We start from the raw sequence: 27814 nt of genomic DNA on the forward strand, positions 1-27814 counted from the left end.
TGGCCTTCTGAATTTGGACCCAACATAAAATTTGTTTAAAAATTAATTTTTTTTACAATTTACCCCTTGAACTTGAACAAAAATACAAAATGCCCAGCTTTTATCCCAGAAAATAAATTATTTAAAATAAATCAATTACAATTAAAAAGTAATTAAATATTTGATCTAAATCAAATATAATTAAAAAAACAACTAAACAAAAATATATATATTTATATTTTTCTAATCAAATATTTCAATATATTCTAATATTTTTTCTAATTCTATAATTTTTTTAAATCAAATACTTATTAAATCAATTTTAAATCAAATAATGTAAACTTTTATAATTATTATCATATTTTTAAATACTTTTTTATTTTCTGATTTTAAGTTTATTAAGTAATTTATATTAGTTAAAACTATAAAAAAAAATTTTAAAAAGCAACTGGGCATTTTGTTCTTTTGGTGCAAGTTCAAGGGGTAAATTGTATAAAAAAAAGTCAATTTTAAGCAAATTGTATATTGTACCCAAATTTAGAAGGCAAATTGAACCTTATTACATTTAATTTTTGGAAGTTGAAAAAATAAGTCTAGAACCACAAAACTAGATAAAAAAAATGCCTGCAAAAGAAGCTCAAAAGCTGACTATTCAATTCAGTTCGTTTTTACTTTAGAAACTTTGGTCTGTTTCGTTTGCCCTGATTGGGTTCGGTTTGGTTCAAATTTGAAAACTCGCATCTTGGATTGTACTGAAGAATGAAATGAGAAATTAGAATTCTTTTCTATGTAGTGAACATGAAGCATATGCTCAGGTCATTGGTTTCTCCAACAGTGCAGAGAAATACCATTCATTTTTATGAATTCCCCTGTGAAGCTTCAGGCCTCCATTCCTCATTAGCTTCTTGAAGCCAATGTAAACTATCAAGTCCGATTCAATTGTTATCCAAATGAGAAACAATTATCAAGCCAGAAAATGGTAGAGCGTTCCGCTCTCCCGAGGACTTGTAGGCAAATGTAAAAATGACGATGCTCATTGCTCTGCATAAGACGGACCCATGACTTAAGTCATGTTGATCAACCCGGCAAGTGCTCATTGCCACTGAATTACCAGGTTTCTAATTTTTGTTATTACAAATAGCAACGTCAAACTAACTATTTTATTATTATTATTATTCGGATAAAAAGAAATAATTTTAATTATTGCACACTTGTATATGTCACTTGATAAAATAATAGCTTGAAGCAAATCTCAAGGCTTATTGGTAAACATGAATCCCTTTATCATTAATGAGAAGCGAGCCAAGATCCGGAGTGAGCGGTAATAAGAATTGAAATTGTCATCATCAATATATACTAATTGCTAAATTCCTGATAGTCCAAACTGGCCGGCTATTCACACTCACCAAAGCTTCTACAAGAACATGCAATCTTTCTTTCTCCTCTTATTCCCTTCCTTTCTTCTACTTTCTATCTTCTTTCAAATACTATACTACTTCTAAAGTGCAAGAGACAGAAAGTGAAAAATGGGAAGTGGAGCTGATGATTACCAGAAAAGGCATTCACATAATCAACAACTCCACGCCAAGTACAAGCTCAAGATGCTTGTTCTTGTAATATTAACCAATCTTTTAACTATCTATATCTTTGCTGGCCCTTCTTTGAGCCTCAAACTACCTTCCTACACTAATCACATCCCTTTCCCTATCTGGGATTCCAATCATCTTCTCCAAGAGCTCAACTCCACTAAACAACAACTTGCTACAAGTTATTTATTGCTTGATGAGTTGCACCATAAGCTTAACTCCACCAACTTGCTTGTACAGGCGCTTCTTATGGAACAAAGTAAGCAACCTGTCAAGGACTCGGATGATAATAATGATAAATTCATTATTGATGGTTTTTCTGATGAAGTTATGTTAGCAATAGCCCCTCATAAACTTCCACTTGGTTACTCTCCCAGAACTGGCTCTGATGAGATCTATCCGCCGTTGGGTGCAGGCTGCCTGAGATATCAAGAAGAGTTGACTAAGTACATGAGTTATGAGATTGGTGGAGAATGTCCTGTAGATGATGTTTTTGCTCAACGGTTGATGTTAAGAGGATGTGAGCCTCTTCCACGCCGGAGATGTCGCGTTAAGTCTCCGGCTAACTACGTGGAGCCAAACCCATTACCAGAAAGTCTTTGGTCAACTCCACCAGATAACAGCATTATATGGGATCCATATACCTGCAAAAATTACAAATGCTTGATTGATAGAAAAAATGCACCAGGTTACTATGACTGCAAAGATTGTTTCGATTTACATGGAAGGGAAAAGAAAAGATGGATGTTTGATAATGGAGGACTTGATTATGGAATTGATCAAGTACTTAAAGTAAAACCTCAGGGAAGTATTCGTATTGGACTTGACATAGGAGGTGGCACAGGAACATTTGCAGCAAGAATGAAAGAGAGAAATATTACTATCATTACAAGCACAATGAATCTTGATGGTCCATTCAATAGCTTTATTGCATCAAGAGGATTGATTCCAATCCACCTCAGTGTTTCACAAAGGCTTCCATTCTTCGAAAACACCCTTGATATTGTTCATTCTATGCATGTTTTAAGTAACTGGATACCAGACACAATGCTTGAATTCAATCTTTATGACATTTATAGAGTTTTGAGGCCCGGAGGACTTTTCTGGCTTGATCATTTCTTCTGCTTTGGATCACAGTTGAACCAGACTTACATTCCGATGATAGATCGTGTTGGATTCAAGAAGCTGAGATGGAATGCAGGCATGAAGCTTGACAGAGGAATTCAAAAAAATGAATGGTATTTCTCTGCCCTGTTGGAGAAACCAATGTCCTGATGAGCAGGTAAAAATAGATGTAGAATATTTTGTATGCTCTATCTGGGAAATAGAAGGGGAAAAGAAAAGAGTAGTGAAAAATAAAATCTGTTGCAAATCTAAACAGGAAGCACACAAACAACAAAATCTGTCTGTCTTACATTTTTTTTTTCTGTCTATCATTATCAAAAGCATCACTTCTGCTAAATATTGACAAGCAAAGAACTCAATTGAATTACATGCTTTGAACAATAAAAGGAAACTCAAGACAAGATTTAAACACTCCAAACTGTAGGGAATTTCAAAATTGAAATGTAATAATAATGTTCATTGTGGCTCTATCTTTGAAGGTGGAAAGCCCCCACTATAATCGAATGCATCTTTGCTGTAAGGATGACTTCCCTTGCTTGCTTCCTCGTAACTTGCTGAAGTAGATGCTGATTCAGCATTGGGGTTTAAACCAGCTAGCTGCAAGATATTCTCTATTTCTTTCACTACCTCACCCATTGTAGGTCTGTCTGCACCTGATTCTTGTACACATCTCATTGCAAGATCCACAAACTTATCTAGACCCTTTAATGTTGTTTCTAGACCAATGCCTGGGTCAAGAAGTTCATGGAGGTTATATAAATCTTTTGTTCTATCAAGTGCCAATCTTACCTCCCTCACTATGTAATGTCCGCGTTCTATTGGTCTTCTTCCAGTTAGAAGCTCCAACATAACAACTCCAAAACTATAAACGTCACTCTTCTCTGTTAGCTGCTGTGTCATGTAATATTCTGGATCCAAATAGCCCTAAAAAATGTAAAATAAGTATTTTCAGCTCCAACATTTACAAATTCACTCCTAGGAGGATGGTAGCTACTAGCTAAATAATTGTTGGCATCATTTTTCTTCTTACTCCATTTTCTGTCTTTTTAGCTTGCATTTTTTTCAACATCAGATGAACTATATTTATACCATGTATTCTTTTAAATTCTCATTATTATCACAAGATGCAACTAGAGTATTTTTCGTAGAGGAAGGTTATGGATATACTGACCATTGTTCCTTTAACTTGAGTAGTAACATGACCCTTTTCAGTGTCACCAACAGGCTTGGAGAGACCAAAATCAGAAACTTTTGCAATTAGCCGTTCATCCAGTAGAATGTTGGTGGACTTTATGTCCCTATGTATAATAGGAGGGTCAGCAAGTTCATGCATATAGGCCAGACCTCTTGCTGCACCAAGGGCTATTTTAAGTCTCCTGACCCAATCCAACCTGATTCCTGTCTTCCCTGCTTGGATGGTAAAGAAGAAATAAGGGATTAGCATCCTTTTAAGGAAAAAGGCTTAGTCTCCCAATAAGTTCCAATGAGCAACAAATGTTTATAAATTTAATTTCTCATGTGATTGTTCATCCAATTGAAGTATTTGCAGGGTTAACAAAAGTACCTGATAGACTATCACTGAGACTACCATTCGTAACAAACTCATACACAAGCATTTGTTCACCTCGCTCAAAGCAAAATCCCAGAAGGCTTACTAAATTTTTATGATGAACTCTGGATAGAAGTTCAATCTCATTTTTGAACTCTACCCCACCCTGCAATGATCCTTGTTGAGCTCGTTTGATGGCGATTAGTTGTCCAGAGGGAAGGTTTCCTCTGTAAACCTGTAAACAACAGAAGAAATTATTGATTTTCTTATAATGAAACCTCGTATTACTAATTTGATTACATGGTTCAGTAATTTATTTAGTAATCAAAAGTTAACCTTTCCATAACCCCCGGATCCAATAACATTGGCTTCTGAAAAATTATTGGTATATCTCTTGACGTCTTCAAAAGAAAAGCATTTGGCTGCTTTTATCTTAGGAATATCAGCACCACTGTTCTTAGTTGAATCCCAATGTGCTACAATTTCACAATGTGAAGTAACAAAGTAAATCCGAGAGATTCCATTTGAACTTGAGAATACTACAATTGAAAAATTGTTCAAAATCTTGTACCAAAAGGATTGTTCTGTTCGGTTGCTCTTTTTGCTTTCTTCTTCTGACGATAAGCATAAAGGCCTGCTAAGATTAATAATAGCAGAATAGCAGAACAACCAATTACAGCTCCAATGATAATGCCAGCGTTTGATTTGCTTGATCCTATATCTTCCCCTAAATGACAATTAGAGGTGTTATAAGAACAGAAAAAATAATGCAGCAATTCTTTTTTTAATCATGCATGAAGTGGAAAATACCAGGAAAATACTTGTAATCATCTGCCATACAATAGTAAGGTCCAAACATATGAGGTGGCTTGAAAGTCTGATTGCTTAGCACAAATCCAATACCAGAAATAATTGTTCGATTAAAACGATCATAGCCTGATGGAAAGATTTTCAGATTCAAATCAAGATGCAGAGATGAATCCTTTCTTGGATTACTTAGAGAAACTGAATCCACAGGAAGTTGATTGAACCTAAAAGAATCCATCATTTTTTGCTCAAGAGATGTGTAAGTGTTGATGTTTCCCAAGTCTGAGAATGATGGAGCCCTGAAAACTAGAAGTCCTGTGTACGGATATGAGCATTTACAGTTAGGACTTGAAGTTTTATTTTCAGTGCAAGAAGCAGGCACACAATTATTTGTTGGTGTTGAATATGAAGAACCAGGTCGGGGAATAGTGCAGTAAGTTTCTGTTACTCCTGTTTCATCACAAACTGGGTTGCTCACAAGGCTGCAAATTTGAAAAGATAAAACAATCATAAGAAGCAATGAACATCTCGAGGAAGTTTATCTTGATTTTAAGTTCATTAGTAGTATAAGAGTCAAAAGTTTGGAAGAACATGACTTACATGACAGCAACTTGATTTTGTCCTGGTCTTTTCGTATAGGCAGAAATGAAATTTTTTCGCAAATCAACAAGTTGTAATCCATTACCATAGGTTGTTCCGATATCTAAAGAGCCATTAAGCTGGTTGTTACTTAATACCCTATAACCAGAAGCCAAAACAAACTATAAGCAAGTGCATTGTAATCCGATAAATTATATATAGCTGCTTGTTTCTATCAAATCCCTGAAAAAATTAACTAATTGCTTTTTGATAGAGACTCCTTGGCATTTCATGAAAGTAAATGTTGGCTGATACTCACACAGTCTGTAAACTGAGAAGGCTGAAGAAGTTAGTTGGAACCTGTCCCTGAAGTTGTACGCCCTCCATCGTTCTGCCATATAAAAATTATAAATTATGGGAAGACCAAAACATTAAAACCCTTTTCAACTTGATTCATGCACAGCCTGACAAAACCATTTCTACCTTTCTGTTCTTGAACTGATTCCACATCGACTTTCATTCTACAATTCTGAATGTTCTATAATTTTTTATTGTACTGCTAGTACCAAGTCTTGATTCTACAAACATCGATCCTTTTCCTACATACCTTGTCGTTCTGAGTTGATAATTCTCATAAATCCTGTTTCTGAATTGCAAGAATATATTATCCTTAATGTTGTAATTTTATGGAATTTGTTTACACTAGACAAGCTCTTGGTTTCTCATTCGTATTTTGATTCTTCCTCCATCATATACAGGCTTTGGAAGATATAAAAGGGTTTGTGTCAAGCACACAACAGAAGACAAAACCAAGCTGTTTAATTCTTCATTAATCTTATCCTCTATGTGATGATTCATAAATATAAGCAAGGAGTGTGGTGGGAGGAAGAGAGACATACAATGTTGTCAAAGGTTGCAAGGTTGAAATCCAAGAAGGAAATTCTGTTGCATCAAAACTATTATTGCTGATGTCCCTGCATGTCCAAAAAAAGAATAAAGCTTTTTTTTTTCCCTACTAATATAACAAATTATATTAATAGACACATAAAACCTTACAAGTTAGTGAGCAAATTCATCCCAGTAAGGTTGGGAAAAGGTCCTGTCAATTGATTGTTGGATAAATATCTGAAAATGAACAACAAGGCACTCTTAAAAGAGTAAAAATCCAAACGCAATCATATCAATGAGCTCAATAAAATCATTATGAAAGCTTTAATGCAAACATTTCTCTTCTGTTTACTTACAAAAAACTAACACTGGTAAGATTGTTGAGGTTCTCAGGGACAGGACCTGTCAATGAATTCCTATCAAAGCGTCTGTAGGCAACATAATACATTCAGGACAAACTTGATTGACAGAAATGCCAACATTTAAAACACTCAAGTTTTCGATACAGATACTCACACAACCTCCAAAGTCTTTACAAGGCCAACAGAAGAAGGAATACTACCAGAGAGGTTGTTGCTGCCAAAAAGCCTGCCCAAACAAAAAGAAGAAATAGAACCAAGAAATAATTTGTATTTCTTTAGCAACTTATCATCTTCCCCTATTATTATCATAATACATTGGAAAGAAACTTACAAATGTATGAGAGTCATGTCTGAGCTGAAAAGTTGAGATGGGATTGGGCCAGAGAGCTGGTTCTTTTCAAAATGACTGTTAGTAAGTTCTAAACATATTAGTCTTCATAAAATGACTTAATAAAAACAAAAGAAATTCCAATCAAAAAAGTTTTGACATACAAGTGTTGTGTATTAACTAGCATATCAAGACCAGGTGTAGTCCCTGTGGAGACTGAGATGGGTCCATCAAGCTTATTGTCAGCAAGATCCAGCCAATAAAGCTTAGATAGAGTGCCAATTGAAGGTGGAATTGGTCCACTGAAGCTATTAGAATTTAGAGATCTGCAGTTAATAGCAATAAAGATTTTTCAGAAATTTTGGTTCAGACAGGAACAGCACTACAAAACAAGTTAGAAAGGAAAAATAGAAGAGGCAAAAGGCCAAATATTGGATGAGTTCTGAGAATTTCAAATGCTTATGCAGAGGAAACAAAAGCATCTTCTTCAAGATTCATCCAACTAGCATAAGTTTTGCAAGTTGAGATCCTTACAGATCGACCAGTTGCTGCAGTGATCCTATTGAGGTAGGGATAGGACCAGAAAAACTACAACCAAGCAGGATTCTAGAATAAAAAGTGAATTGTTAGAGTCAATTAAAGCACTGTGACCAATTAGATATATATGACACCAATTAATTCCATACTGCTATGTTCTTACAAGTTTGTTAGCTTCTTCAAATTCCCAATAGAAGGCGTAAGGGTTCCTCCTAGTTCCTTGTTATTTGATAGATCCCTGATAAAAAAAAATGCTGAAGATCAAAAAAAAACTATAACAATAAAAAGTTAATTTCTTCATTCAAAATAGATAACAAAATCCAAATAAATATACTTAAGAAAGATAGGCCTGTTTGCCACAATCTAAATAGAATAACAATTGATGAAGAATAATTATGAGACTTACAGAATCTGTAGTTCTGAGAAGGATGAGATATCTCCAGACAGTTGTCCTGTCAATCCCATGCTTGGCAATTTTCTGCAATTAAAAATAGTCAGGCAAATCTTAAAATAAGGACAACAATTTGTCAGTGGTGATAATCAAAGAAGGTGAACTATTTACATGGAAGTCACGCGTTGACCAGTGCACCCTATGCCATCCCATCTATCTCCACAAGGATCTGCACCCACCCAATTAGGTGGTGTGTTTCTCATTGAATCCTTTAAAGCCTTCAGCGCAGTTGCTGCATCAACAGTCACAAGTCATTAGCATATGAATTCCCCATTGTTCGACATGTATTTAGAATCTATAGAAACCGAAAATCTGGTTTTTACACAGTTTACAGAAGAATTTTCTGCGCATAATTGCATAACTTGTGAGATTTGTATCTCATTTACATGCTTTATAAAGTTGGGTTTGGTTGTGTAACTCAGATATGTGTGAATTTCAGATATAAAACTATATATATTAACTCGGCAAATTCTTTTTCTCCAGTATCTCTGATATGAATTTAGACACAGAAAACAAAAAAATAGAATCTTTTTCATTTGTAATAAAATTATAGATAGTTAAGAAAGGCCCTTGAGTTGCCATTGAACCCATATATGCTACTTTTGATAAAAATATATAAAAAGAAAGAAGGTAAAAAAGAACATAATTCTTGTGAAATAACCAAACCAAGAAAGTAGAGAATACAAACTGTAGTGAACTTACAATCTTGACTGTTAGTCAGTGCTTCTATCCTAAAAATTTGGAGGGAAGCAACAAGCAGGAATGTCAGAATTCTTGGATTCATCTCTGAGTAAAACCTCAAACACTCTTTGTTTTCAGTTTGATTATTTTACAACAGAAAACCCATTTAGCAAAAGCAACTAAATTTCCAGTAATACGGTAGCAATTTGCTTTTCCCCAAGCTATATCTGTTGTATCAGAAATCAAACCATGTGAAAGGTCTTAAATGAAACTTTTTGCTATATGAAAAAAAACATGGAACCATTACATTGACTAATTACCCATCTATCATTATCCATGTTTAAAAAGGTACACTTTGAAGGTTGGCCATGACATTAAACAGAAAGTTAATATTATAATTAAATATCTTTTTTTTCAGATAATAAAGAAATATATGAAGCATATATATCAAAGGAAAATGATGAAGCAGCAAAGTGGGTCTATTGGATTAAATAACAATGAATTTTCTCACCAAGAAAAGAAAAACGCATTTAATAAATATCTATTACATGTGGAGATCTCCTTATTGGTAGGTTTTCGTTCTCATATTTTTCTCCTGTTTTCTCCATTTTTGAAGTTAAAATGGTATAATGACCAATTAATAGCACAATATGAGTAGGTAGTAACAGAATAGAAAGTGGCATTCCAATCTTTTTACCTGCTGGTCCTTACATAAACTAGGTCATGACTCATAAATTTTCCGCTAAAAGTCATTTTCAGAGTAGCATTCAAACTTCATAAGAAGAAGATACCTAAATTTTAATCTAAAAACTAAAATTAAGAGAATATATAATTTGTTTAACAATAACACGCTAACTTTCATTAACTGTTCTAACTTCACCTTTTTCTAATCTTGTAATGGATAAATCATACATACAAACATATAAAAAAAGCATGAAGCTCCCGCTATACACGGAAAAGGGTCGAACTGGAGAAAGAATGTCCGATCACTTTGAATCTGATATGTTCACACACTAACTTTCATATATTGTATTAACTTCACCTTTTAGGCTAACTTTGATGTATTGTAATAATTTCATCTAATCATAATAAGTTCACCTAATCAAAGGCTTGCCACCGGTTCAGTTAGAATTGGAATCAGGTTGGAACTGTCAGTTCAAAATTTTAAATTAAAATTGACGGTTCAAAGAGCGATTAAAGTTCATATGAACGTGAACCGATTTGAAATCATTAGTTAACTCGTGGTTCCGGTTCGATTTGAACTGAAAATCTATTTTTATTTTGAAAATTTTATAATAACTTAGTCTATTCTATATATTTCTAAAAGTCTAAATAAATATATTATTACATAGATACTTTGTCTAAAATTATACTATTTGATACAAATGGGAGTTTAAAATGTATTTTTCCTTCTAATTTTTTTTTACTTAGTCTAAAATCACATTGATTGAAATATTTTTCAAATTTTTCTAGCAATTTATTTAAGTAAAAACATTTAGACAAAATAAAATCATAATTTATATGATAATTTATAACTATTTGTAAGATTAATAAATTTTATTTCTTATGTAAATATTAGCATTCTAAAAAGTAATTTAAAATAAAATTTACTTATATTTTTCAAATTCACCTTGATTCGGCTTTCATGGATCAGCAACCAATTGGCCTTCTGAATTTGGACCCAACATAAAATTTGTTCAAAAATTAATTTTTTTTACAGTTTACCCCTTCAACTTGTACCAAAAATACAAAATGCCCAACTTTTATCCCAGAAAATAAATTATTTAATATAAATCAAATACAATTAAAAAGTAATTAAATATTTGATCTAAATCAAATATAATTAAAAAACAACTAAACAAAAAAATAATATATTTTTCTAATCAAATATTTCAATATATTCTAATATTTTTTTCTAATTCTATAATTTTTTTAAATCAAATACTTATTAAATTAATTTTAAATCAAATAATGTAAATTTTTATAATTATTATCATATTTTTAAGTACTTTTTTATTTTCTGATTTTAAGTTTATTAAGTAAGTTTTATAAAAAAAATGTTAAAAAAAACTGGGCATTTTGTTCTTTTGGTGCAAGTTCAAGGGGTAAATTGTATAAAAGAAGTCAATTTTTAAGCAAATTGTATGTTGTGCCCAAATTTAGAATGCAAATTGAATCTTATTACATTTAATTTTTGGAAGCTCAAAAAATAAGTCTAGAACCATAAAACTAGATAAAAAAAAATGCCTGAAAAATAAGCTCAAAAGCTGACTATTCAATTCAGTTCGTCTTTACTTTTGAAACTTTGGTTTATTTGTTTGCCCTGATTCAATTCGGTTTGGTTCGAATTTGAAAACTCACATCTTGGATTGTACTGAAGAATGAAATGAGAAATTGGAATTCTTTTCTATGTAGTGAACATGAAGCATATGCTCAGGTCATTGGTTTCTCCAACAGTGCAGAGAAATACCATTCATTTTTATGAATTCCCCTGTGAAGCTTCAGGCCTCCATTCCTCATTAGATTCTTGAAGCCAATGTAAATAAGAAAAGCAAAGTTTTGATAAAAAACTGAGAGAAGCAGAGCTGTTTAAATAGAGGCAGTAACCTCTAATACAACTAACAAATCCCTAAAACAAAGCTAAAGAATTATTCAAATTAGATCTTAACAAACTGCCAGGTTAAGTGACTTGAGATAAGACCTCAACTCAGTCAAAAAACCTATATCACAAGAATCTCTAGAACCAAATATATTCAGTTGGGAAGTGGAAAATACAAAAACAGCCTTATTACTCCTCAACCACCTTATATCTCCTGTATTTTCTTCAACGGGTTGAATTGAAATATTGGACCACACTGTAACACCTTATACCAGTTGTGGTATGCTAACATCCCCCCTCAAACTTGGCCGAGGGCCGAGGTGAAGTTTGCTGTGGAATAATGCAAGGGCAGATTTGTGAATTGGTTTCATGAAGATGTCAGTGATCTGTTGTGTTGTTGGAACATGCTTGGTTACTAAATTTCCTTGTGCCACACGTTCTCTGACGAAGTGGTAGTCCAACTCGATGTGTTTACTTCTGGCATGAAAAACAGGATTTACTGTAAGGTAGAGAGCACTAAGATTATCACAGAACAATACTGAGGGATTTGTGAGAGGAATGGCAAAGTCTTTGAGCAAATAAGTAAGCCAAGTCAATTCTACAGCGGTGTGCGCCATCGCCCGATACTCAGCCTCAGTACTGGATTGGGAAACCGTGTGTTGTTTCTTGGCACACCATGAAATCAAGTTGCTGCCCCAAAAGGTGCAGTAGCCTGTAGTTGAACGACGCGTGACCGGACAACCAGCCCAATCAGCATCGGCAAATCCGTGAAGTTGCATGGTTGAGTGAGAAGTAAAATACAAGCCATGTGTTAATGTGCCCTTCACATAACGCTTAATTCGATGCAGAAACTTCATGTGAACAACTGTGGGATCCTGCATAAATTGAGAAACAAAGTTGACAGCAAACGCAATATCTGGTCGGGTTAGTGTCAAGTATTGCAAGGCACCAACAATACTTCTGTAGAGTGTTGCATCAACAGAAGCAGCAGCCTTGGTGACAGACGGCTTAAGCTCTAATGGAGTCGTCATGGGCTTACTATCAAGCATGCCAAACCTGTCCAGTAAAGTCAGAGCATAATGAACCTGATTTAAGTGTAAACCATCAGCAGTGTGTGTGACTTCAATGCCTAAAAAATGATGCAACAGACCCAAATCTTTCATAGCAAACTCATTACATAATAATTGAACAAAATCATCAATTAATTCAGCAGAAGAACCAGTTAAAAGCATATCATCAACGTATATTAGTAATGTAATTGTGCCCCTATTTGATTGAAAAACAAACAAAGACGGGTCTGCTAGGCTACACACAAACCCATATTGAACCAAAAAACCACTTAATCTATCAAACCAGGCCCTGGGAGCCTGTTTTAAACCATATAATGCTTTTTGCAGCTTGCAAACATGAGTGGGAAAAAGCGGGTCAGACATACCTGGCGGCTGATCCATGTACAAATCTTCTGTGATGCGACCATGTAAAAAAGCATTTTTTACGTCTAGCTGCCTAAGCTGCCACTTACACACCAACGCAATAGATAAGACAAGTCGTATGGTACCTGGTTTAATAACAGGAGAGAATGTCTCTGTGTAATCTTGACCAGCAACTTGGTGGAAGCCCTTGGCTACCAGCCGTGCCTTCAACCTATCCAACGAACCATCTGCCTTCAGTTTGGCCTTAAACACCCATCTGAACCCAATTATATTCATGTGTGCCTGTCTCGGCACCAAAGTCCATGTCTCATTTTTATGTAACGCAGTAAGTTCTTCCTCCATAGCGCGTTTCCATCTTGGATGTAACAACGCTTGCTTTACAGTCCTTGGTTCTTTCGGAATTAAAGGATTCATGGTGGTCAACAGAGCATAACGCGGATTTGGCTTAACAATTCCTGATTTCGACCTTGTTGCCATCGCATGTCGAGGAGCTGGTGCTGCGACAGAGACATCTGCTGGAATAACTGTAGTGGATGAAACTGCAGTAGGAGAAGTAGGACGAGTATTCAGAGTGGAATCATCATCAGATTGAGTTGGAACTTCGATTTGCGGTGGTGCTGAGTCTAGGGTTTGATCGGACCGTGAAGGAGCAATTTGTACAAACGCATCAGGTTCAGGTACAGGAGCGACGGTCAATTCGGTGGGCAAGGGTGACGGCAGCAGCAAGTTTATTATTGGTGATGGCGGCGGCGAATTTGTTATGGGTGATGGTGGATTTGAAGGTTGACTGCTTGAAGCTTGAGACGAAGTGGGAGTCTGTGGTGTTGCGGGTGTGGAATTGTGAAGTGGAGGAGTTATGGCGTGAGGCAAAGTCATAGGGAGTGGTATATGTGGAATTTGTTCTGTGCTTTGGGTTTCAAAAAAGGTGTCGGCTTGGGTTGGTGAAGTCCAATTGTCAATAATTTGACCTGCATTTCCAGTGCTAGTAATTTGTGCTTGAGATTTATATGGAAAGCTTTGTTCATCAAAAACGACACTTCTGGAGATTATGTACTTCCGCTGTTGAACGTCAAAGCATCGGTACCCTTTATACTTTTCACTGCAACCTGCAAAAACGCAAACAACAGATTTAGGATCAAATTTACTCTTTCGTGTATCCCATATATACGGGTAACATTTGCACCCAAAAACACGTAGAACAGAATAATCGGGATGTTTTTTGTGTAAAGCAAAATATGGTGAGTCAAAGGATAGAGATGATGACGGTAATCGATTGATCAGAAAAACTGCAGTACTAAAAGCATCTAACCAAAATGACAAAGGAACCCGACTATGAAATAACATAGACATCCCTAATTCACGAATTATACGATGCCGACGCTCAACCGATCCAGTTTGTTCAGGTGTGTAGGGACATGAAATCTGATGAATTATGCCATTTTGAAGAAAATGTGTTGTCAAAGAATTATTTATGAATTCACCTCCTCCATCGGAGTGGAATATTTTTATGACAACATTAAATTAGCGATGAATATATTTTTCAAAGGCAAGGAATGCTGAATAAAAGTCTGATTTAGCACGCAGAGGAATTAGCCAGATATATTTGGTACAATCATCAACCAAACAAGCGTAGTACTTAAATTTTTCCAAAGATAAGACTGGGGCTGGCCCTCATAAATCGCAATGTATTTTTTCAAAAGGAATAGTAGCAGAATTAGAACTATGCAAAAAAGGAAATTTACTGAGTTTCCCCAGTTGACAACTATCACAAAAATCTTTTATTTTTAATGGACCATTGACAGAAATTAGGCCCTTATTATATAAATTATTCAAAGCAGAAACTTGTGGATGTCCGAGCCTCTGGTGCCAGACATCTGCACTGCACAACTTAAACCGAATTGAAAAATGAGTTTCTGGATTGCTTGCAATTGTGTATAATTCACCCTTCTTTGGACCCTGCATTATCATTGCTCCTGTTTTCCGTTCCTTCACAATAAACGATTTGTCAATGAATTCACAATTAATTGGAAACTGAGACGTTAACGTACTTACTGACAACAAGTTCTTTTTCAATTGAGGAACATATAAAACTTCTGATAAGGGTAACAAATTATTATTGTTTTTAATTTGAGAAGTACCAATGCCAACAATCGGAATCAATGATCCATCACCTACAATTACCTTATCGCTACCTGTATAAAACTGTAAATTGGAAACCATATCCATTACCTGCCATATGATTTGTGGCACCAGTATCTGACGTCCAGTCATGGTCGGCAATTGTATTGTCCAAGGTCAGTGTTGCTAGCGCTTGCGGAAGATCATTTGAGGAAGAAGAGGGTGAATACCACCAGCATATTTTGGCTATATGTCCTTTCTTTATGCAGATTTGGCAAGTCTCATTCTGATACAGCTCCCTTTTTGCAGCAGTCATTCGTCGTTTACCAAGTGGAGCCGGACGTCGTGGTTGTCCAGTGTAGGCAGGCGAGGTCTGTGCTTGAAACCCGCGTCCTACTGAAGAAAAATTTGGGCGATTCGATCGTGCTCCGCTGGACTGGGAACTCTTCTGTTGTTGCGTATAAAACGCCAAATGTGGGCTATGAACCGAAAGCGGGGGACTTCCATTATTAGCGAACCAGGTCCGCCGTTGGTCATGGTTCTGTAGATGAGCAATCAATTCTGTGTATGTTGGTCTTGGGGGCTTCAACATAGTTGTGGTAAAGGTCTCAAATTGGGGACCTAAGCTTGTCAATAGGTTGTATACTTTCTCTCTATCTGAAATTGGATGCCCAATTGCTGCTAAACTGTCGCAGATGCTTTTGAATTTGCGAATGTGATTGTTGATATCTACGCTTTCCTCTTTGCGTAGATATGTTAACTGTTGGCGAAGTGTGAATTCCTGTTCCTGGGAAGCCTGAGCATATGATTCTTTCAACGCCTCCCAAACAGCGTATGCTGTATCGAGGCCAATTATGAGTCCAAGGGACTCTTCTGACAATGTGCCGATTATCCAACCGCGAAGCAATCGATCTGATTTTTGCCATGCGGTGAAATTCTGAATAGCTTGGTCCGTGGCCTTATCAAACCTGGCTGGGTTTGTTTGAGGTTGATCAGTGAGATGTGTGAGGAGATCTTGGCTTTCGGCTAAACCAAGAACTTGTTCACACCAAAGGAGATAGTTGTTTGAAGTTAATTTTAAGGTAACAAAGTTACCTACATTCAGAGATAAGGAAGATGAAGCTGTGAGAGCCATGAAAATTTTCTGGATGCTTAGGCTCTGATACCAAAATAAGAAAAGCAAAGTTTTGATAAAAAATTGAGAGAAGCAGAGCTGTTTAAATAGAGGCAGTAACCTCTAATACAACTAACAAATCCCTAAAACAAAGCTAAAGCATTATTCAAATTAAACCTTAACAAACTGCTAGGTTAAGTGACTTGAGATAAGACCTCAACTCAGTCAAAGAACCTATAGCACAAGAATCTCTAGAACCAAATATATTCAGTTGGGAAGTGGAAAATACAAAAACAGTCTTATTACTCCTCAACCACCTTATATCTCCTGTATTTTCTTCAACAGGTTGAATTGAAATATTGGACCACACTGTAACACCTTATACCAGCTGTGGTATGCTAACAAATGTAACCTATCAAGTCCGATTCAATTGTTATCCAAATGAGAAAAAATTATCAAGCCAGAAAATGGTAGAGGGTTCCGCTCTCCCGAGGACTTGTAGGCAAATGCAAAAATGAAATGTGACGATGCTCATTGTGTTCTATGTTTTAAGGTGGAAAGTCCCCTCTATAATAGAATGCAACTTTGTTGTAATTCTCTCTGATTTATAATTTTATGCTCATGGCGTTCAGCTATGTAAACAAATTTCATATTTTTGGTTAGTTAAATATTGAACCTGGTAATCGAAAGAAAGCCGGCAATTTAGATGACATGTTGTAAATATATTTGTTTTTACTTTTTAGCTTCTTTGTCCATAGTATGGTTTTATGCGATGCTTGAAACTAATTTTTCTTGCATAAGGTTAGTGAATTGGACTGATTCTTGCTTGCCCTTGACGGCAAAGACGTTTGGTTTGGGAGGGTTTGCTCCATAAAAGATGGACCCATGACTTAAGTCATGTTGATCAACCCGGCAAGTGCTCGTTGCCACTGAGTTACCAGATTTCTAATTTTTATTATTACAAATAGAAACATCAAACTAACTATTTTATTATTATTATTATTTGGATAAAAAGAAATAATTTTAATTATTGCACACTTGTATATATCACTTGTTAAAATAATAGCTTGAAGCAAATCTCAAGGCTTATTGGTAAACATGAATCGCTTTATCATTAATGAGAAGCGAGCCAAGATCCGGAGTGAGTGGTAATAAGAATTGAAATTTTCATCCTCAATATATACCAATTGCTAAATTCCTGAAAGTCCAAACTGGCCGGTGATTCACACTCACCAAAGCTTCTACAAGAACATGCAATCTTTCTTTCTCCCCTTATTCCCTCCCTTTCATCTACTTTCTATCTTCTTTCAAATACTATACTACTTCTAAAGTGGAAGAGAAAGAAAGTGAAAAATGGGAACTGGAGCTGATGATTACCAGAAAAGGCATTCACATAATCAACAACTCCACGCCAAGTACAAGCTCAAGATGCTTGTTCTTGTAATATTAACCAATCTTTTAACTATCTATATCTTCGCTGGCCCTTCTTTGATCCTGAAACTACCTTCCTACACTAATCACATCCCTTTCCCTATCTGGGATTCCAATCATCTTCTCCAAGAGCTCAACTCCACTAAACAACAACTTGCTACAAGTTATTTATTGCTTGATGAGTTGCACCATAAGCTTAACTCCACCAACTTGCTTGTACAGGCGCTTCTTATGGAACTAAGTAAGCAACCTGTCAAGGACTCGGATGATAATAATGATAAATTCATTATTGATGGTTTTTCTGATGAGGTTATGTTAGCAATAGCCCCTCATAAACTCCCACTTGGTTACTCTCCCAGGACTGGCTCCGATGAGGTCTATCCGCCGGTGGGTGCAGGCTGCCTGAGATATCAAGAAGAGTTGACTAAGTACATGAGTTATGAGATTGGTGGAGAATGTCCAGTAGATGATGTTTTTGCTCAACGGTTGATGTTAAGAGGATGTGAGCCTCTTCCTCGCCGGAGATGTCGCGTTAAGTCTCCGGCTAACTACGTGGAGCCAAACCCATTACCAGAAAGTCTTTGGTCAACTCCACCAGATAACAGCATCATATGGGATCCATATACCTGCAAAAATTACAAATGCTTGATTGATAGAAAAAATGCACCAGGTTACTATGACTGCAAAGATTGTTTCGATTTACAAGGAAGGGAAAAGAAAAGATGGATGTTAGATAATGGAGGACTTGATTATGGAATTGATCAAGTAGTTAAAGTAAAACCTCAGGGAAGTATTCGTATTGGACTTGACATAGGAGGTGGCACAGGAACATTTGCAGCAAGAATGAAAGAGAGAAATATTACTATCATTACAAGCACAATGAATCTTGATGGTCCATTCAATAGCTTTATTGCATCGAGAGGATTGATTCCAATCCACCTCAGTGTTTCACAAAAAGCTTCCATTCTTCAAAAACACCCTTGATATTGTTCATTCTATGCATGTTTTAAGTAATTGGATACCGGACACAATGCTTGAATTCAATCTTTATGACATTTATAGAGTTTTGAGGCCTGGAGGACTTTTCTGGCTTGATCATTTCTTCTGCTTTGGATCACAGTTGAACCAGACTTACATTCCGATGATAGATCGTGTTGGATTCAAGAAGCTGAGATGGAATGCAGGCATTAAGCTTGACAGAGGAATTCAAAAAAATGAATGGTATTTCTCTGCCCTGTTGGAGAAACCAATGTCCTGATGAGCAGGTAAAAATAGATGTAGAATATTTTGTATGCTCTATCTGGGAAATAGAAGGGGAAAGAAAAGAGTAGTGAAAAATAAAATCTGTTGCAAATCTAAACAGGAAGCACACAAACAACAAAATCTGTCTGTCTTACATTTTTTTTTTTCTATCAATATCAAAAGCATCACTTCTGCTACATATTCACAAGCAAAGAACTCAATTGAATTACATGCTTTGAACAATAAAAGAAAACTCAGAACAGATTTAAACACTCCAAACTGTCGGGAATATCAAAATTGAAAGGTAATAATAATGTTCATTGTGGCTCTATCTTTGAAGGTGGAAAGCCCCCACTATAATCGAATGCATCTTTGCTGTAAGGATGACTTCCCTTGCCTGCTTCCTCGTAACTCGCTGAAGTAGATGCTGATTCAGCATTGGGGTTTAAACCAGCTAGCTGCAAGATATTCTCTATTTCTTTCACTACCTCACCCATTGTAGGTCTGTCTGCACCTGATTCTTGTACACATCTCATTGCAAGATCCACAAACTTATCTAGACCCTTTAATGTTGTTTCTAGACCAATGCCTGGGTCAAGTAGTTCATGGAGGTTATATAAATCTTTTGTTCTATCAAGTGCCAACCTTACCTCCCTTACTATGTAATGTCCGCGTTCTATTGGTCTTCTTCCAGTTAGAAGCTCCAACATAACAACTCCAAAACTGTAAACGTCACTCTTCTCCGTTAGCTGCTGTGTCATGTAATATTCTGGATCCAAATAGCCCTAAAAAATGTAAAATAAGTATTTTCAGCTCCAACATTTACAAATTCACTCCTAGGAAGATGGTAGCTACTAGCTAAATAATTGTTGGCATCATTTTTCTTCTTACTCCATCTTCTGTCTTTTTAGCTTGCATTTTTTTCAACATCAGATGAACTACATTTATACCATGTATTCTTTTAAATTCTCATTATTATCACAAGATACAATTAGAGTATTTTTCGTAGAGGAAGGTTATGGATGTACTGACCATTGTTCCTTTAACTTGAGTAGTAACATGACCCTTTTCGGTGTCACCAACAGGCTTGGAGAGACCAAAATCAGCAACTTTTGCAATTAACCGTTCATCCAGTAGAATGTTGGTGGACTTTATATCCCTATGTATAATAGGAGGGTCAGCAAGTTCATGCATATAGGCCAGACCCCTTGCTGCACCAAGGGCTATTTTAAGTCTCCTGACCCAATCCAACCTTATTCCTGTCTTCCCTGCTTGGATGGTAAAGAAGAAAGAAGGGATTAGCATCCTTTTAAGGAAAAAGGTTTAGTCTCACAATAAGTTCCAATGAGCAACAAATGTTTATAAATTTAATTTCTCATGTGATTGTTCATCCAATTGAAGTATTTGCAGGGTTAACAAAAGTACCTGATAGACTATCACTGAGACTACCATTCGTAACAAACTCATACACAAGCATTTGTTCACCTCGCTCAAAGCAAAATCCCAGAAGGCTTACTAAATTTTTATGATGAACTCTGGATAGAAGTTCAATCTCATTTTTGAACTCTACCCCACCCTGCAATGATCCTTGTTGAGCTCGTTTGATGGCGATTAGTTGTCCAGAAGGAAGGTTTCCTCTGTAAACCTGTAAACAACAGAAGAAATTATTGATTCCCTTATAATGAAACCTCGTATTACTAATTTGATTACACGGTTCAGTAATTTATTTAGTAGTCAAAAGTTAACCTTTCCATAACCCCCGGATCCAATATCATTGGCTTCTGAAAAATTATTGGTATATCTCTTGAGCTCTTCAAAAGAAAAACATTTGGCTGCTTTTATCTTTGGAATATCAGCACCACTGTTCTTAGTTGAATCCCAATGTGCTACAATTTCACAATGTGAAGTAACAAAGTAAATCCGAGAGATTCCATTTGAACTTGAGAATACTAAAATTGAAAAGTTGTTCAAAATCTTGTACCAAAAGGATTGTTCTGTTCGGTTGCTCTTTTTGCTTTCTTCTTCTGACGATAAGCATAAAGGCCTGCTAAGATTAATAATAGCAGAATAACAGAACAACCAACTATAGCTCCAATGATAATGCCAGTGTTTGATTTGCTTGATCCTATATCTTCCCCTAAATGACAATTAGAGGTGTTATAAGAACAGAAAAAATAATGCAGCAATTCTTTTTTTAATCATGCATGAAGTGGAAAATACCAGGAAAATACTTGTAATCATCTGCAATATAATAGTAAGGTCCAAACATATGAGGTGGCTTGAAAGTCTGATTGCTTAGCACAAATCCAATACCAGAAATAATTGTTCGATTAAAACGATCATGGCCTGATGGAAAGATTTTCAGATTCAAATCAAGATACAGAGATGAATCCTTTCTTGGATTACTTAGAGAAACTGAATCCACAGGAAGTTGATTGGACCTAAAAGAATCCATCATTTTTTGCTGAAGAGATGTGTAAGTGGTGAAGTTTCCCAAGTCTGAGAATGATGGAGCCCTGAAAACTAGAAGTCCTGTGTACGGATATGAGCATTTACAGTTAGGACTTGAAGTTTTATTTGCAGTGCAAGAAGCAGGCACACAATTATTTGGTGGTGTTGAATATGAAGAACCAGGTCGGGGAATAGTGCAGTAAGTTTCTGTTACTCCTGTTTCATCACAAACTGGGTTGCTCACAAGGCTGCAAGTTTGAAAAGATAAAAAAATCATAAGAAGCAATGAACATCTCGAGGAAGTTTATCTTAATTTTAAGTTCATTAGTAGTATAAGAGTCAAAAGTTTGGAAGAACATGACTTACATGACAGCAACTTGATTTTGTCCTGGTCTTTTTGTGTAGGCAGAAATGAAATTTTTTCGCAAATCAACAAGTTGTAATCCATTACCATAGGTTGTTCCGATATCTAAAGAGCCATTAAGCTGGTTGTTACTTAATACCCTATAACCAGAAGTCAAAACAAACTATAAGCAAGTGCATTGTAATCCGATAAATTATATATAGCTGCCTGTTTCTATCAAATCCCTGAAAAAATTAACTAATTGCTTTTTGATAGAGACTCCTTGGCATTTCATGAAAGTAAATGTTGGCTGATACTCACACAGACTGTAAACTGGGAAGGCTGAAGAAGTTAGTTGGAACCTGTCCCTGAAGTTGTACGCCCTCCATCGTTCTGCCATATAAAAATTATAAATTATGGGAAGACCAAAGCAGTAAAACCCTTTTCAACTTGATTCATGCACAGCCTGACAGAACCATTTCTACCTTTCTGTTCTTGAACTGATTCCACATCGACTTTCATTCTACAATTCTGAATGTTCTATAATTTTTTATCGTACTGCTAGTGCCAAGTCTTGATTCTACAAACATCGATCCTTTTCCTACATACCTTGTCATTCAGAGTTGATAATTCTCATAAATCCTTTTTCTGAATTGCAAGAATGTATTATCCTTAATGTTGGAATTTTATGGAATTTGTTTACACTAGACAAGCTCTTGGTTTCTCATTCGTATTTCGGTTCTTCCTCCATCATATACAGGCTTTGGAAGATGTAAAAGGGTTTGTGTCAAGCACACAACAGAATACAAAACCAAGCTGTTTAATTCTTCATTAATCTTATCCTCTATGTGATGATTCATAAATATAAGCAAGGAGTGTGGTGGGAGGAAGAGAGACATACAATGTTGTCAAAGATTGCAAGGTTGAAATCCAAGAAGGAAATTCTGATGCATCAAAACTATTATTGCTGATGTCCCTGCATGTCCAAAAAAAGAATAAAACTTTTTTTTTCCCTACTAATATAACAAATTATATTAATAGACACATAAAACCTTACAAGTAAGTGAGCAAATTCATCCCAGTGAGGTTGGGAAAAGGTCCTGTCAATTGATTGTTGGATAAATATCTGAAAATGAACAACAAGGCACTCTTAACAGAGTAAAAATCCAAATGCAACCATATCAATGAGTTCAATAAAATCATTATGAAAGCTTTAATTCTCTTCTGTTTACTTACAAATCACTAACACTGGTAAGATTGTTGAGGTTCTCAGGGACAGGACCTGTCAATGAATTCCTATCAAAGCGTCTGTAGGCAACATAATACATTCAGGACAAACTTGATTGACAGAAATGCCAACATTTAAAACTCCCAAGTTTTCGATACAGATACTCACACAACCTCCAAAGTCTTTACAAGGCCAACAGAAGAAGGAATACTACCAGAGAGGTTGTTGCTGTCAAAAAGCCTGCCCAAACAAAAAGAAGAAATAGAACCAAGAAATAATTTGTATTTCTTCAGCAACTTATCATCTTCCCCTATTATTATCATAATACATTGGAAAGAAACTTACAAATGTATGAGAGTCATGTCTGAGCTGAAAAGTTGAGATGGGATTGGGCCAGAGAGCTGGTTCTCTCCAAAATGACTGTTAGTAAGTTCTACACATATTAGTCTTCATAAAATGACTTAATAAAAACAAAAGAAAGTCCAATCAAAAAAGTTTTGACATACAAGTGTTTTGTATTAACTAGCATATCAAGACCAGGTGTAGTCCCTGTGGAGACTGGGATGGGTCCATCAAGCTTATTGTCAGCTAGATCCAGCCAATAAAGCTTAGATAGAGTGCCAATTGAAGGTGGGATTGATCCACTGAAGCTATTAGAATTTAGAGATCTGCAGTTAATAGCAATAAAGATTTTTCAGAAATTTTGGTTCAGACAGGAACAGCACCACAAAACAAGTTAAAAAGGAAAAATAGAAGAGGCAAAAGGCCAAATATTGGATGAGTTCTGAGAATTTCAAATGCTTATGCAGAGGAAACAAAAGCATTCAAGATTCATCCAACTAGCATAAGTTTTGCAAGTTGAGATCCTTACAGAAAGACCAGTTGCTGCAGTGATCCTATTGAAGCAGGGATAGGACCAGAAAAACTACAATCAAGCAGGATTCTAGAATAAAAAGTGAATTGTTAGAGTCAATTAAAGCACTGTGACCAATGAGATATTTATGACACCAATTAATTCTATACTGCTGCGTTCTTACAAGTTTCTTAGCTTCTTCAAATTCCCAATAGAAGGCGGAAGAGGTCCTCCTAGTTCCTTGTTGTATGATAGATCCCTGATAAAAAAAATGCTGAAGATCAGAAATAAACTATAACAATAAAAAGTTAATTTCTTCATTCAAAATAGATAACAGAAATAAACCATAACAATAAAAAGTTAATTTCTTCATTCAAAATAGATAACAAAATCCAAATAAATATACTTAAGAAAGATAGGCCCGTTTGCCACAATCTAAATAGAATAAGAATTGATGAAGAATAATTATGAGACTTACAGAATCTGTAGTTCTGAGAAGGATGAGATATCTCCAGACAGTTGTCCTGTCAATCCCATGCTTGGCAATGTTCTGCAATTAAAAATAGTCAGGCAAATCTTAAAACAAGGACAACAATTTGTCAGTGGTGATAATCAAAGAAGGTGAACTATTTACATTGAAGTCACGCGTTGACCAGTGCACCCTATGCCATCCCATCTATCTCCACAAGGATCTGCACCCACCCAATTAGGTGGTGTGTTTCTCATTGAATCCTTTAAAGCATTCAGCGCAGTTGCTGCGTCAACAGTCACAAGTCATTAGGATATGAATTCCCCATTTGTTTGACATGTATTTAGAATATATAGAAACCGAAAATCTGGTTTTTACACAGTTTACAGAAGAATTTTCTGCGCATAATTGCATAACTTGTGAGATTTGTATCTCATTTACATGCTTTATAAAGTTGGGTTGGGTTGTGTAACTCAGATATGTGTGAATTTCAGATATAAAACCATATATATTAACTTGGCAAATTCTTTTTCTCCAGCTTATAATTAAGTATCTCTGATATGAATTTAGAACCCGAAAACAAAAAAAATAGAATCTTTTTCCTTTGCAGTAAACTTATAGATAGTTAAGAAAGGCCCTTGAGTTGCCATTGAACCCATATATGCTACTTTTGATAAAAATATATAAAAAGAAAGAAGGTAAAAAAGAACATAATTCTTGTGAAATAACCAAACCAAGAAAGTAGAAAATACAAATTGTAGTGAACTTACAATCTTGACTGTTAGTCAGTGCTTCTATGCTAAAAATTTGGAGGGAAGCAACAAGCAGGAATGTCAGAATTCTTGGATTCATCTCTGAGTAAAACCTCAAACACTCTTTGTTTTCAGTTTGATTATTTTACAACAGAAAACCCATTTAGCAGAAGCAACTAAATTTCCAGTAATACGGTAGCAATTTGCTTTTCCCCAAGCTATATCTGTTGTATCAGAAATCAAACCATGTGAAAGGTCTTAAATGGAACTTTTCTTTTGCTATATATAAAAAAAAAACATGGAACCATTACATTGACTAATTACCCATCTTGCAATATTCATGTTTAAAAAAGTACAACTTGAAGGTTGGCCATGACATTAAACAGAAAGTCAATATCATAATTAAATATCTTTTTTTGCAGATAATAAAGAAATATATGAAGCATATATATATATCAAAGGAAAATGATGAAGCAGCAAAGTGGGTCTATTGGTGGGTTTTCGTTCTCATATTTTTCTCCTGTTTTCTCCATTTTTGAAGTTAAAAATGATATAATGACCAAGTAATAGCACAATACGAGTAGGTAGTAACAGAATAGAAAATGGCATTCCAATCATTTTACCTGCTGGTCCTAACACAAACTAGGTCATGACTCATAAAATTTCTGCTTAAAAGTCATTTTCAGAGAAGCATTCAAACTTCGTAAGGAGAAGATACCTATATTTTAATCTAAAAACTAAAATTAAGAGAATATATAATTTGTTTAACTATAACACGCTAACTTTCATAAACTGTTCTAACTTCACCTTTTTCTAGTCTTGTAATGCATAAATCATACACGCATACATATATAAAAAGCAACTCAGTGCATGAAGCTCCCGCTGTACACGGAAAAGGGTCGAACTAGAGAAAGAATGTCCAATCACTTTGAATCTGATATGTTCACACACTAACTTTCATCTATTGGATTAACTTAACCTTTTAGGCTAACTTTGATGTATTGTAATAAGTTCACCTAATCATAATAAGTTCACCTAATCAAAGGCTTGCCACCAGTTCAGTTGGAACTCGAATCAGGTTGGAGCTGTCGGTTCAAAATGTTAAATTGGAATTGACGGTTCAAGGAGCGATTAAAGTTCATATGAACGTAAACCGATTTGAAATCATTAGTTAACTCGTGGTTTTGGTTCGATTCGAACTGAAATCTATTTTCATTTTGAAAATTTTATAATAACTTAGTCTATTTTATATATTTCTAAAAGTCTAAATAAATATATTATTACATAGATACATTTGACTTAAAAAAACTAAAGTAAAAATAAAAAACAAAATACTTTGTCTAAAATCATACTATTTGATACAAATGGGAGTTTAAAATGTATTTTTCCTTCTAATTTTTTTTTTTTTTTTTACTTAGTCTAAAATCACATTGTTTGAAATATTTTTCAAATTTTCCTAGCAATTTATTTAACTAAAAACCTTTAGACAAAATAAAATCATAATTTATATGATAATTTATATCTATTTGTAAGATTAATGATTTTTATTTCTAATGTGAATATGAGCATTCTAAAAAGTAATTTAAAATAAAATTTACTTATATTTTTCAAATTCACCTTGATTTTCTTTTTTGAAAAGACATAACCCTAAGATTGAATTTCTTTTGTTTTTGAAAAAATAATACATATATCACCAAAATCATAAATAAAACCGTCGATTCATTGAAGATTCATACGAAATTCGTTGAAACATAAATTAGACCTGAAGTAGCAATTCAAACATCGGCTCGAATTTAAAATTTTAAAAATTTTAAATTATCGATTCCGTGAATTGAAATCCGCATTGCCTACTTAATTCTAATCTTACAATAGATAAAGATAAGTCAGATATGATGAAAAAAAAAAAAAAAAAAAAAAAAGCAACTCTGTACATGAAGCATCCGCTATTTACGGAAAAAAGATCAGACTAGCGAGATTTCTAAATCACATGGTGACAACTCTACTATTAGCTCAAGGCTCCCTTCAGATAAATGATATACACTGCTAGAAAAACCTATAAATTAGAAAAAGAAAATTAACATTATGATCCAATCATCCAATCCAAAATTGTGAATCCAAATTTAGGGTTGGCAATAGGTTGGTTTGCGCCTGTGCCAACACAACTACTGTACTATGAGCCCGAGGTGCCAAGCAAGCCACAAGCCTTGTGCCTTTTCTTTTTCTACTTTAATTCAGTAACAGCTTTTTTCCAGTAGCTTTCTTTTTTTTTTACAGTTTTTTACACTTTTTCTATTATCTTTTTCCTCCATCTGTTAGATGGTTAGCTTGAAGATAAAGTATAAACTGTAAAGTTTTTTTTTTTTTTTTCCCGAAAAGTGCTATAAAAAACTAGTTCGGAGGACAGATAAAATCTGTTGTAGACCATGCATGCTGGTGGAGAGGAAAATCTGGTGCAGTGTAGCACATCACAATTTTATCTGAGTTTGTTTATTTAAAACCGACAGAATACTGATCAACTGTTAAGCCGTGATGTAGATAGAACGATGCATCCATCTGATCTAATTTTCATTTCTATTAAAGCTATGAGAATGTTAATCAAAAGCGAATTCAAATTTAATTAATTAAAAAATAATTATAGTAATTAGGTTGTAATTATAAATAATTGGTGTAAAAGAAATTTCTGTACCTACTGTCAGACAAAGTGTCTAACTAATAAATCTTTTAAGCTTTTGAATCTTTCAACTGCTTCCATTCCATCAGCTGACCTTTTGTTTATCGATTTTTCTTTTTCTTTCTTTTGTTGATTGCTGGAGAAAGGAAATAATTGGTTGACCAATGGATAGGAGTGGAGGACTTTGAAAACTTTGGCATCTGTCAATTTTCCAACAGACACGCCGATGAATATTCAT

At 35.0% G+C, this 27814-nt stretch overlaps 4 protein-coding genes and 1 pseudogene across 8 annotated transcripts; 2 read left to right on the forward strand and 3 right to left on the reverse strand.

Annotated features, from left to right (window-relative positions):
• Positions 1–1505: 1505 nt before the first annotated feature.
• LOC149494493 (putative methyltransferase At1g29790) lies at positions 1506–2979 on the forward strand. Its single transcript, XM_089725210.1, has one exon. It carries the CDS (start codon positions 1506–1508, stop codon positions 2838–2840), a length of 1335 nt encoding a protein of 444 aa, XP_089581336.1. The 3' UTR covers positions 2841–2979.
• Positions 2912–9242, reverse strand: LOC149494494 (leucine-rich repeat receptor protein kinase HPCA1-like). The gene is made up of 19 exons (XM_089725194.1): positions 8894–9242; positions 8303–8423; positions 8147–8218; positions 7904–7978; positions 7738–7809; positions 7368–7529; positions 7207–7281; positions 7030–7101; positions 6870–6941; positions 6682–6750; positions 6525–6599; positions 5945–6016; positions 5647–5784; positions 5050–5528; positions 4811–4966; positions 4576–4715; positions 4255–4474; positions 3862–4097; positions 2912–3614 (listed from the first exon to the last, which is right to left on the reverse strand). The coding sequence occupies exons 1-19, from the start codon at positions 8973–8975 to the stop codon at positions 3147–3149; spliced, it is 2856 nt and encodes a 951-aa protein (XP_089581320.1). The 5' UTR covers positions 8976–9242; the 3' UTR covers positions 2912–3146.
• A 2169-nt stretch (positions 9243–11411) lies between these two features.
• Positions 11412–16216, reverse strand: LOC110010077 (retrovirus-related Pol polyprotein from transposon RE2). Of its 3 annotated transcripts, none has more exons than XM_089725181.1 (3): positions 15134–16216; positions 13030–14010; positions 12355–12527 (listed from the first exon to the last, which is right to left on the reverse strand). In XM_089725181.1, the coding sequence occupies exons 1-3, from the start codon at positions 16155–16157 to the stop codon at positions 12499–12501; spliced, it is 2034 nt and encodes a 677-aa protein (XP_089581307.1). In that variant the 5' UTR covers positions 16158–16216; the 3' UTR covers positions 12355–12498. The 3 variants fall into 3 exon arrangements, with proteins under 3 accessions (XP_089581305.1, XP_089581307.1, XP_089581306.1); XM_089725180.1 differs by having other exon boundaries at positions 12907–14010; XM_089725179.1 differs by having other exon boundaries at positions 11412–14010; positions 15134–16213.
• Positions 16217–17394: 1178 nt separating this feature from the next.
• LOC149494495 (putative methyltransferase At1g29790) lies at positions 17395–18879 on the forward strand (annotated as a pseudogene).
• A 16-nt stretch (positions 18880–18895) lies between these two features.
• Positions 18896–25842, reverse strand: LOC119371265 (leucine-rich repeat receptor protein kinase HPCA1-like). 3 transcript variants are annotated; one of them, XM_089725206.1, is made up of 20 exons: positions 25713–25842; positions 24924–25129; positions 24319–24439; positions 24163–24234; positions 23869–23943; positions 23703–23774; positions 23338–23499; positions 23177–23251; positions 23000–23071; positions 22840–22911; positions 22661–22729; positions 22505–22579; positions 21925–21996; positions 21627–21764; positions 21030–21508; positions 20791–20946; positions 20556–20695; positions 20235–20454; positions 19842–20077; positions 18896–19594 (listed from the first exon to the last, which is right to left on the reverse strand). In XM_089725206.1, the coding sequence occupies exons 2-20, from the start codon at positions 25003–25005 to the stop codon at positions 19127–19129; spliced, it is 2856 nt and encodes a 951-aa protein (XP_089581332.1). In that variant the 5' UTR covers positions 25006–25129; positions 25713–25842; the 3' UTR covers positions 18896–19126. The 3 variants fall into 3 exon arrangements, with proteins under 3 accessions (XP_089581332.1, XP_089581330.1, XP_089581331.1); XM_089725204.1 differs by lacking the exon at positions 25713–25842 and adding an exon at positions 25529–25685; XM_089725205.1 differs by lacking the exon at positions 25713–25842 and adding an exon at positions 25217–25437.
• Positions 25843–27814: the final 1972 nt, after the last annotated feature.

This window comes from Jatropha curcas, chromosome 8 (assembly GCF_041381405.1).
Source record: "Jatropha curcas cultivar XTBG-Jc1 chromosome 8, XTBG_Jcur_1.0, whole genome shotgun sequence".
Classification (NCBI taxonomy): Eukaryota; Viridiplantae; Streptophyta; class Magnoliopsida; order Malpighiales; family Euphorbiaceae; genus Jatropha; species Jatropha curcas.